This window comes from Meleagris gallopavo, chromosome 2 (assembly GCF_000146605.3).
Source record: "Meleagris gallopavo isolate NT-WF06-2002-E0010 breed Aviagen turkey brand Nicholas breeding stock chromosome 2, Turkey_5.1, whole genome shotgun sequence".
In the NCBI taxonomy this organism is placed as follows: Eukaryota; Metazoa; Chordata; class Aves; order Galliformes; family Phasianidae; genus Meleagris; species Meleagris gallopavo.
Window position 1 is genome coordinate 60,003,931 of NC_015012.2, and position 12,597 is coordinate 60,016,527.

Below are 12,597 nucleotides of genomic sequence, written 5' to 3' on the forward strand. Positions count from 1 at the left end.
TTTTTTGCACATATTTAAGAGAAATTTCTCTCAAATTTCAATCTGTAAATATACACACTAGATCAAATATTGTTGCACATGTTTTTTAAGAACTTGTGTGGGGAGAACTTTCATGAATAAGCAGATGAGAGCTTTTGAAATATCTTCTGACCTATTTTGGGTATATGGATAAGCCTCCATTTTTTTCTTCATTTGCTGGCAATTTTTATGAACACTAAAAAGTTAGCACTAGATTTACTTTGTAATGTAAATGAAAAAATAAAAAGATTGTTGCTAATACAATGCAATCACATACTAAAAAAAAAGCGTAGTGGCAAGGATACTCTGCAGTAATGAAAGTAGGAGAGAAGAGTGTAGTGATAATTACAAGCCCAAAGAAAGTGAAGATCACCTTCGTAGAGATGTAAATTGAAAGCAAAGATAATAATGCAAGTATTAAAAATGGGCTGGCATATATAACAGAACTAGTATCAATCTCAGAATCCTTAAAAAGGGATGAAAACACTTCTCTTCTTATTGCAATTATTTTTGCCATCCTGCCTTTCACTAATATTTATCTTTAGTAATTAGAAGTGTGAACACTCATAATGTCCAAAGAAACCATAATCTCAATCAGAGTTACTGAAAGATTATACTGTAGAGGACTTTGCTGTCCTCAACAGTGAATACTCTCAACACGGCAAAACTGTGGTGCTTTCTCACAAAAGACACTTAGATGTCTAATAATAGTTTCTTATAGGCTTAAAATGCTTCATAAATAGCTGCATTTATTTCTAGAACAATTGTTATGAGGGATAATGTTGCTCATTTTCTAAGGGTTAGTTTAACCTTTAGAGACAAATCCAGCTATTTTACTTCCACAAGTTTTTTCATATTTTTGTCTTTTTACTAAAATTTATTGCTACAGAAACAGAGATAAATATTTACTGTCTTTTGGTGCATGCGTTTGGCATCAGATGTGAGACTTGTAAAAAGCTGAGAAACATGGTGCACAAAATTGAAAATAATGACCTGTAAAATATAGGCAAGTGCAAACACTTCAGTACTGTCAATGGATAAAATACAATTATTAAACTGGAACCTCACTCCAGTTAACATACATGTAATTAAAAATTTAAATCTAAGTAAAAATTTGTTTAGCTTACCAGTGTATATGTGACAAACTGAGCACTTGTAACATTTAATTCTGTATGTTAAAGTAGCATTTTCTTCTACTTCAACACAGGCAATGCATTCTGGCTCTGAAACATGAATCTCATACTTGGTCTTATGAAGGAATTGTTCAAAATCTTTAAAAAATATACTAACATTAGAACTGTTCATGTTTTAATCTTGCAGTCTGAGGCTTAGTAAATTGATTTTATAAGATATTTTTCTTTGATTTTGTATTTGGGCTTCAATGGAATCCACCCCCTACCTCACTTCAAAAGTAAATCCCTTTGTAAGAGATTCTCATTTAAAATAATACAGTGAACTTTGAGAACACTGAATCAGAAATGTAACATCGTGGTATTGTTACCATCTCTATATGAACAAATAAATATGTATTGGCATAAGATTATTCTATATCAGCAATCACATCAAACTTGATTTCCATGATATCTAGACATTAGATCTAACTCTGTGAGTTAGAGCATCTGTATGAGATGGAAAGATGTATAAAAGTACTTATATGAAATGGTCCTATTCTCTTTATTTTTTTTTAATTAAAAAAAAAATGCAGTTAACAAATCATAGATTAAAATAAGAAGCCATAAAAAAAAAAAATCCTCCAGAATTTTCTGTTACAAGAAACATTGCTAATTATAAATAAACTTTTTTGGAAAGTATCATATCCCTCTTTCCACCCCGTCTTCTGTTCAGCTGAGAATGTATTTCCTTGATGATTAGACTGGTAATTACTATGCTGATAACATACAGTTCATGATCTTCTGAAAAGATGTGGCAACTTCTGAGGACACAGTTCATTTCGCTGACTTATCCTCAGCAGCTCTGGCCAAACTTTTCTACATTTTGAAAAAGAATTGTAATTTGTAGAAGATAATAATTTACTCTTACCATAGCTTATATCTGCAGAACTGCTAGAAAAATTCACATTGCTAGCTAACATCATAACTATCCTTTCTTCTTGGGAAAAATACAGAAAATACAACATCATCTTCTATCATCTAGAAGTTCTCTTGTAATTTAGTAAAAAAAAAAATCTGGAATTATAAAGAAAGCAAATGGGTCTTCTGGAAATAATACTCATGTTTAGAAAATATTTATGCAAAGAAATAAGCATTTTCCAACCAAAAAGTTGGGAATGCACTAGAGAAAAGAAATTCAAAGTAAAATAGATGCAACCTGAAAACTAAATTGCTGGTGTGGTTGTTATACTCTAGAAATCAATTATTCAGTTCCATTCATCCCTAAAGTATATATCTATTTGTACTGGTAACATCTTCTGAATTTAGTTTCTTTTATGTTGCCATATGGTAATGTTCAATTTTCTGCATATGATTTCCTATTACATATCTCTGTAAAAGGCTTTCACCGTCTCCCTAGGCTGCCCTTTACTACAAAGCATTTGGTGTATCATTGTATGAAGTACACCCTGTGTTAAAAGATGAAAATCCTTGATTGATTCTACTCTCAGATGTTAAACTGCTTTTCCAGATATGTGTTCTTTACATATTTTGTTGCATCCATTTCTGTTGCTAATATTCTTTTAAGAATCTTGCCTTGTTTTCTTACTCTCATGAATACAGTAATAGCATATCCACTATGAAATAGTATTTTATAACATAAGGAAAATATTTTCCATATTATCCAGGTGAAATAAGACTGCATACTTCTAGGGAATAGGGATGCTCAATTATAGCTCTTTTCTCAGTTGAGGAATGGTGATTGAGTTTCAATTTGAGTTGGAACATTTTAATCCGAAGTTGCTTGCTATTTCTTCAAAGATATACAGAGAGCTTTGAACCACAAGGGTAGTTGTTCAAAGCTGAGCTGAAGTGTGGTAGAGGTTTTCAGGTGTTTAAGCTATCCTCTTTAATTATGGAAAATCTTAGGTGAATCTACCCATGTTATCATAGCGGATAACATTTGTGTTCTGGCGGTGAGGTCTCAGGATGATCTTACTAAAAAAAAAAGGGAGTGTTAGGCAGATTCCCCCCTGCCTGGGAGCTTGCTGTACCAGAGACAATGTCTGATCTAGTAAGTGAGAGCTAAGAAAGGACAGGAGAAGATATATATATATATATATATATATAAATTCATTTCAATCATTTTCCAGGTGGAAAAAGGTTTCTGTTGTACTAGATTTCTCCTCATCTCTAGATAGTTTTATCTCCATGGCCTATAAAGATATTTACTGATAACTTATCTGGCAAGATCACAAGAAAAGGAAAAGTTTGAAAGTCCATTTGAAACACAGCTAAACCTGCAATACCAAAATTCAGGGTCCTGAATGTTTGAACAAACTCAAATCCCTATGACAGTTCCAGATAGAGGCTATTGCAAATTGGGCCCTATGCCTGTGACCTTTAGATTCAATATCTTTCTCTTGAGTGCCAGGACTTTAAAAAAAAAACCCTCTTAGCAAATCTAGAAACAAATAATACAAATTGGCATGATATAGATTAAGACAGGATTTGCAAAGCTTGCATTTTTTTAAGCTGAGCGTAGGAAGTGTGATTATTCTCTTGCTTTCTTTTTTTGTGTGAGTTTTTAATTCACACACACATAAAATTAGATATTGTTTGTATTTTGTCTGTGTAAGATTACATTCAATTAAGCGCAGATTATGATAAAATTGATTATGAAAAACATCATTTAAAACTGGTCAAATAACATCTGTTTGAGATGGAATTTGTAAAAAGAAATTTATCGCAACCATTTTACTTCTACAGAAAGAAAAGAACAACCTGCTTTTTGATTCCATTGTTCTATCTCTTTTTAAAATCCAAGTTTCATTAAATTTCTTTTTCATTTCAGAACCAAGATACAAAATTGTAATTGGGGAACAAAAAAAAAGGGGGGGAGGAGTCTTAGCATGTTATATACTTGTAATAGAATAGAAACTTCTTGTGTAAAATATCTTCCACTTTTAATTCTTTCCAAAGTCCAGTCACTAAAATTCCTCCATAAAGTAATTGTCTGTGGTTTTTCTGAAATATGTTAATGCAGCTTATAGCATCCAAGATCATTAATCACACAAAATCATCAAAACCTTTCTTTTAAGAAATTATTTTTTGACTGCAAATTGAAACTTTACTAGAGGGGGGAAAAAAACTCCAAATATAAAATATGCCTCTGAAATAAAATTTTGAGCGCTATGTCGTCTCATGTGCTCTAGTAAACTGGAGCTTTCAAGCTGGACTTCATCTCTTAGGACCATAACCATCCCCTTTTTTTGGTGGAGCACACAGCACATACCTCAAATAAACAAAGTCTTAATTAACTATATAACAGCTCCTTCAGTTGTGGAAGAAACTTCTTCTTTCATCTCAGTTTTTCAGGAGAAAGAAATATTTTATTATTTTTCTAAAAGAAAATTTGTATTGAAACATTATGAAGTGTTAAATTTTTAATCAGTCATGATAAACAAAATAAGAAAATACCAAAAGATATTAACAGTAAAATGGGGGGGGGGAGGAGAGAAAGGATGAGAGGGACAAAGATCAGTGACACCCATCAGTGATTTTGCAGTAATAATAGTGATACAGTTCTACTCAGCACTAATTTCTAAGGCTATTTTATTCTATAGCAACGTGTAATGATATTTCAAACATAGCAGTGTGAAAAATATGGATATATTGTACATAATCACAGAATTGTTCAGGTTGGAAAAGACCTCAAAGATCTTCAAGTCCAACCACAAATAATGCTAAAAGAAAATTATGGAGATTTTGGAAGAGTAGCTTATAATAAAATCTTTACGTGGACTGGGGTGATTTGCTGCTATGAAAATAGTATGCACTCTGTTCTGAAAATACCTTCTTTCAAATGTGTCTCCTCTGATGTATGCTCTGCTAAACATAAAATCAAATATCACACCAGGATCAAAGCACTCCTTAGCAAGATGAGGAAGATGCCCGTGGGTCATCAACAGTGCATTTATATTACAGACTGGTGAAATTACAATAGTGTTAAAACAACTGAATATCTCCTGAACTAGAATCTAATTAGTTTATTTTTGTCCCATTTTGACATTATAAAAAGACAACAGATATCAGAAAGGCAATGTTAAATCTCTGTATTCTAAGAGGAACTCCTTAGTAGGAAAGCCTACTTGCTTGCTGTACACTACTCAAGATAAGTTGTTATGAAATACTTAACGGCCATGTTCTCTCTGTCTCTAATAGCTTTTAAGTGACATAGAACGAACTATGAAGAGGAGGAAATAAAGACAATGGGAAGTAGCCAAGCTTCACTGAATAGATTTAGGAGCAGTCAAAATCAATTCACAGTTCTGGCTAAATACACACTGAACAGAATGTTTGTGCTAATAAAAATGAGAAATGTTCTTTTGTGACCTCTATTCTGTGAGTCTTACACAGGACATGAAAGATATGCTGTACAATTCTAAAGAATATATATATACATAAATCTTAATTTTCACTCCAAATTGTGGTTGTAATTTCAAAAGCATTACGTACTTAAGAGGCGCTTTGGCCTCATATATCATACACTGGATAAGCACACAGTCCCTTCAGTATTTCTTGGATAAGAGATAATTAACTTCTTATCACATTTGTATGCCTTCTGAAATTGCTCAGTACCCCAACCTGAAGTTTTTGTAAATCTGCAGAACAGGATAAGATCTAAGGAAACACCATGGATAAGACTATACAACCAGCAAGCTTTAGGGAAGGACCTAAATTTGTCCTATGTGTCACTCAGATTTCTTAATAGTGAATGTTGGTACTTAAATCCTCCTATAATATTGGTTTTGGTACCTAGATATGTGTACAACACACCAATTTTATTTCCCAACTAAAGATTTCTGATTAATTCTTTATACTTTTCTCAATTATGCCTGTTGCAATTTTTTTTCTTCCCTCTAGACTACAGCTACATGATGTATTAGTAGTTAGCTAGAAGTTGCTCAAACACACAAATTCCTTTATTCTCCTCCTAGCCCCATAAGGATAACTGTCACCATCACCAGCTGGTACTATCTAGATTAAAAATAGACATCAGCTGCACAATTGCAAATTCCTCCTGAGGATACCAGCAGCAGGAGAGTTGACTATAATTCTTCATACAGACAGCATCAAGAAACATATTAGAAATGACATTCCTCTCATCTTCTAAAGCTCTTAACACCACTCACTCTTGCCTTGCCCTCAGTGTCTGTTTCCATCATCTCTTCAGGATAATCAGCTGCTTGCTACTAATTAGTCTTGATGAACTAGCATGGATATAGTCCCATTAAATTGCTGGCAATAGATGTAAGGGTTTTGACTTCTCAAAAGCAAATTATTAACCTCTGGTACATCAGAACTATCAGTAGGACTCATTCTCCTTTTCACATTTCAATAAAAAAGTGTCAAAGCACTAAAGGTACATATTTATGAGTTTCCTGTGAGTGAATTTGAAAATGAAAACCAACTTGTAAAATTTCCTAAGGAAAAAAGAAAAAAAAGTATCGCCATTTCAAATGAAATTCCATCCATTCAACTATACTTTTAAACAGTAGAGACGCTGAACCTAATTTCCATGTTTACTACAGTATTTAAGTATAAAAAGGATTACTTAAACATCAGGAGATAATATTAAATGTCAAGCATCAGAGTTAAATTCCCAGTGCTTTTGCTGACTTCCTGAGTTACACTGAGTGAATTTGTCTTGTGTTTTCAGGTGGGAACAATAATTCATTTCTTCCTCACTTTGACTCTTTTGCCATTGACACTTTGAATTTTGTTATTTTCTCTTTTTAACATAGTATAATATATAGCATTATTATTTTGTAGTTTTATTCTTTTATTTTAGGCTATTCTTATAGTATTGTATTATGGCAGCACCTATGAGCCTCAGCACCTGTTAACCAGGAAAGCTGTGAAAAGCAAATTGGCCTTGCTAAGACCACTCCTAGACTGATCCTGCAGCTCGTTTTTCACCTTACAGGTGACATATACCTTAAAACAAGCAAAACAAAGCAAAACAACAACAACAAACCAAACTCACAAAGTAACTAGCAAAATACAAAGTCAGCAACAAGAGAGCAAACAAAAGCCGATGAAGAAGGGAATTTTGTCGAGGGAAACATAAGAATCTCTTTGTGCTAAGCCATGCCGAGGTGGTGCCTCTTCAGTCATGCTCTAGTAAATTCACAGATCGCTGAGCCCATGCTGCGTCAGAGGACTGCATTCTTTTTTCCAACCCAGATTTTCCCGTATCTGGGGCTTCACAGTATATGGCCAGTACCAGGCTGTTGTTAGACACTGCAAATTGTTGACAGTAGAAATTAGCTTGGTGAGGGGTGGGGGAAGATAATATCAAAATTACGTTTTCAGCAGGGATTTTCAGTAAAGCTGCCTGCAATACACATCCTCAGAAGACTTTGAGAGCCTGTTCTGGATCAATAGCGTATAGATATATTGGCCTGCTAAAAGTATAGCTGTTTCTATCTCCGTTAAGCATCTTTAAATAGTCAGTAAGAGGTCTACTAGCTTCCCTTCTAGAAGTTATTTAAAACAAAAAACCATCTATGTTCTGTATATCGACACAGTACTCAAGGTCTAGAGAAAGTAGTGTCAGTCAGTACCCGTATTTAAGAAAATAAAGTACTTATGCATTCAAAATCCAAGAAACAAAAAAAGGGAACAACAATTTTCACGTCTGATAAATAAATAAGAAAACAATAAAATATAGCTTTGAAATACATACTCCCTTGCAATAATGTAATAAACTGTGCTGCCATCTCATAAAGAATCAGGATGGTTGCCTTGGTGATGAAGATTATCCTTGCTGCTACTTGATTCTGTCATTTTTCTAAAAATGAATTAATAATATTTAGGATTTATTAACAGTGTGTCACACTGATAGAGATAAATTAAATACTTTAAACTGGCCATGTACGTCTTCTACGATATTATAGCCACTTTGTCAACTCAGCAATAAGATTTGATGTGATTACTAGAAAATTAAAGCTCTTTGTCTTAAAGGATGAGGCAGTATCAAAACTCTGATCAGAGAAAAACATCAGTAGAATAATCTAATGTGTTTATTTATTTTAAATCTTTTGGAGTTAGCTAACAGTCTCTACTTTCTTTCTTGTAGATTAATCAAGATCAGCATATATTGAAACTAAATTTACTTGTGCTGGGAAAATTTATATTGTAATGCATTAGAACTGATGTCTTCCAGGTTATTGTATTTTATGACAGTTCTAAGTATAATGGGAAGTTTGTGAAAAGATCTTAATGATGGCGTATTTTGCAACATATAAAAATACATACACAAACATGTACTGAAGATCATTTCAAGGAATTTCTGTAGAGTTTTGTGCAATATATGGAATCCTAACTGTAGCAGAAAATTAGGTGAAATTCTCACTGCTGCTGTCTAGCGAGTATGACTTTGTGTGCATTGCTGCAATGCTTGTGTCAATAAAATTAATTACTGACAAAATATGAAGCTGATTTAGATGGCCACCTCTACAATCATTGTTTCATATATATTTCACAGAAAAAGTAAGAAAAAGAAATTTACTAAAATCACAGTTTTTAAAACTTTTTTTTAAAAATTAACCTATTTATACAAATTTTTTTCTTAAGTAAAGGAATTTTTTATTTTTTATTTTTTTTTATTTTTTGGTAGAGATATACATTAAAAGTAGTGGGAACCCAGTGGAATTGAGTCATCTTGAGTCATGTAAGGTCAAGACTAAATGGTTTTGAACTGAAAGAGGGTAGACTCAGATTGGAGATAAAGAAGACACATTTATTATTTTTTTACAGTGAGGGTGGTGAGACAGGGAAACATGTTGCTGGGAGAGATTGTGAATGAACCCTTCCAAGGGTCAAGTCCTGCTGTCCACTCCTCTTTTAATGCAGCCCAGAATATTGTTGGCTTTCTGGGCTGCAAGTGCACACTCCTGGCTCATGTCCAGCTTCTTGTCTACCTGGATGCCCAAGTCCATTTTGCAGGGGTACTCTCAAGGACATCTTCCCCCAATTTGTATAAATGCCTGGGATTGCCCCAGCCCAAGTACAGTACCTTGCACTTGGCCTTGTTGAACCTCATTAAGTTCTCATGGGTCCACTTCTCTAACCTGTCCAGGTCCCTCTGGGAAGCCTTGATGGCTTCCCTTACCACTCAGCTTGGATGCCCCTGTTACAGGGGCTTGCAGGGGAGTTGGACTAGGTGGCCTTCAGAGGTCTCTTCCAATTCTAAGGATTCTATGATTTGTCTCTGTAGAATGTGATTTGTCATTTTGTGGGCCGCAATCATATCTTTATGTAGAATGACCTTTGAGTTGTCTGAGATATGACTCCTATATATATTGCTGTGCAAAGGAAGTAACTGAACTTTCTTAAATGCATTGTAAGGAAGGTAGTCTGGAGTAATGGCATGGAGAATTTCTCAGATATGCTCAAAATCAGGGAAGAATCGTGTAGCTGCAAATAATCTGTCTTGCACTATTTCTATGATTACGTTACAGAAACTAGTTTAAGTATCCTTTTAAGCAGAACAAGAGGGAAATGTTTGAAAATCCAGCAGTAGAATTCTCTCAGTAGATGGAAAATTTTTCCTCGTATAGTTGCATGAAGAAAAATAATCCAAGCTCAGCTGAAGTACAGTAAATCAATATAAGATGATTTTTTCCTAATCACCACATTTGAGGTTTGTAGAACAAAAAAATGAACTACACACCCAAGCTGCAAAGTACAAGACAAAAATAGAACAAAAGTCCTTTTGGCTCATTGACATCATATAATTAGCATAGTTATGCTGCCATACATAGGCAGCTAACAGTAATACATGTTTTCCTTTGTTATCGTTCATCTCCATGAAATACTATTTTTTCTGATGGCTACATAGCCTGATTTTGTAGCATAGATATGTTTCTTGTGAACAAAGCAAAATCTTTACTTTAGATGACTTACACCATTCAATAAAAACATTCTATATTTATTTATAATGCACAAATCAATATTGAAAAAATACCATTTGCTACTGTATCTCTTTGACGATGTATGTTCTGTTACAACTGGAGCAAATAACTAGTGGGATAAATGGAACATTTCTACTGTCTTTAACGAATATTAGAGTAACTCCTTAGAGTTGAGATGTAATATGTGCAGCTTTTAATCAGAACACGTTATTTAGAATCTAAAGATCAAACCTCACCCTTAAAAAAAGGAAGTAATGGACTCTGGTGAGATTTGTATGTGATTTTGTCAAAGATCTGTTTGATCCAGTATTTTATACCAGTTTTCCACTGCAGGAAAATATGTATATTACCATAAACCAGATACTCTGTTTAATCTTATGAATTTATTTGGCACTTCTAATAAATGGCCTTTAAATTTCTACCAATGAAAGCAAACAGCATCATAAAAGCTTGATTTAATTCTGTTTGTTTTTCCTAAATTTCACATTTTTCATTTTCTGTATTATTGTGGTTTTGGCACAAAAAGGACTGTAGAAAAAATAATTATGAAGGTGTATAGCAGTAAGAACTATATCAATGTCATAGATTAGAAATTTTATTTATAAGGGGTGGCATAGCAAGGACAGATAAATACTGTATTACTTTCTCTTCTAACTAGGCAGTTCTTAGCTAAAGGATTTATGAAATGCGCTTTAGTATACAGCATGCTTAAAATGAGTCATTCTCAAAAACTCTGATCCCTAACCCAGCAACCTTTATATGTGTTTGTAATTTGTGTACAGCACTGAGTCTATCTTTTATTATGAGTTGAAGTTACCGACTGAGAGTCTGAGCTTTAGAAACCTAGAACATGCATTGAAAACATTACCTTCAAATTAATTTTACCTATGAAAGTTAATTTGTAAAATACAAAATACTAATCCTGGCAAGCAACTAGAGATATATAGAGAAAAATGCTGAATAAAAGCATGTTTTTTTTTCTGATTCATAACCAATATGTTATTATACAGCTGTTCCTGATGAGCATAACATGTTCTTGACTTTAAAAGCTCTACAACTGCTCAATTTAAATCAGAATGATTATTAAAGTAATTTATACTTGTGATTTTTGTCTACATATCTTGTATGTGAGTGTATATATAGGCATATATAAATGAAAAATGATATATACACTGATAAATGAATTTTATTGTATATAATTAAGAATATGCAGATTATAAAGTCATAACCATGCCATAATATTTGACCAATTAGCTATTGTTATTGAAATAATTCATCTGATATTTTCTTGTGTTAAAATTACTTTAATATTCATGATTAAATTCTGCATTGCATTGTTTTCAGAAATTCATAAAGAGAAAACAGAGAGATATGAAAAACGAACAACACCAAAAGGTAATTATTTGTCTATTTATTACCTAAATACATGTGTGTAATATATGCTGTCTTTGCCAACTGCATGTGTTAGCATTATTATATTATAAAATAATCCAGAGATTAGTTGGCACAGACTGTAAATAATGAAAACTTCATTTATGCCTTGGCATTAACAAATAGTGTCATTTTAAATTTGTGGGGTTATATTACAAACTCAAATTCGTAATAAAATTATCTTGTCCGAATCTATTCAGGACTCTTTTTATAGCAAAAGTGCAAGAAGTTAGAGTGCAGACAAACTTTCTCTGGTGCAAAATACCTTTAGAGTGTTGGGCAGGAAAGAAAGTATATTTATAGACCAGTGGGTGCCATCCAAGTTAGACATAGTTAAGAGTGAGCAAGGTGTGCATGAAAGATAAGAAAAACCTACTTTTTTAGAGTGTCCTCTAACTGGCACTTTCAAAAAATCTGTAGAGGAGCTGGTTCGAACTGGTTTTCAGAGGTCAAATAAACAAATATGTTTCCTGGGATATGTGCAGATTTTTTGCTTAATGAAACCTCCTCTGGAAAGTATAGGCCAAATAAAATTTGATAAGCATCTCTCTCATGTACCAATGTTGTGCTCAGTAATAGCAGGAGAAAGCAACAGGAGTCTTATTAAAAGTGATGTGCATATACGTACACTCTCCCTTACACAATTATATCCTTTATATATACATATATTTTCTTCATAGGTTTTTATAGTATTTTACAACTCTAGTGGTAACTTTTCAGCTCTGTGCTAATCAGGGGCATGTGTAGTGCCTAGAATCTCTTCCCAAGTACTTAATAAATCATGTAGTATGGAAATGAATTTTTTAGGATGCCACTGGGTTAGCTGAGTAATAACTAACTCAGATCCATTAGCAAAGGATCCTAGTTAGGGACTTTTCAAAATCTGTATTCTAAAAATACAGATGAAACTACAGCCTTGACCAAAACAGTCTCTTGTGTACGGTATCATCTATAGAGAAATGCTTTGCTTTACATGGAGGAATGTTACTGTGGCAAAGATAATCACAAAAATGTTATAAGATTCTAGAAAGAAAGGCATTGAAGTGTCATCAGTTAAG

The 12,597-nt window shown here is 33.3% G+C and overlaps 1 protein-coding gene across 1 annotated transcript in view; it reads left to right on the forward strand.

Annotated features, from left to right (window-relative positions):
* The window catches only part of TRDN (triadin), a gene marked incomplete at its 3' end in the record, with an annotated part of 137,706 nt that overhangs the window by 42,115 nt on the left and 82,994 nt on the right, over positions 1–12,597 (forward strand). The window contains exon 6 of the mRNA XM_031552223.1: positions 11,453–11,503. Coding sequence (XP_031408083.1) covers positions 11,453–11,503 — 51 coding nt within the window. The remainder of the gene's footprint in view (positions 1–11,452; positions 11,504–12,597) is intronic.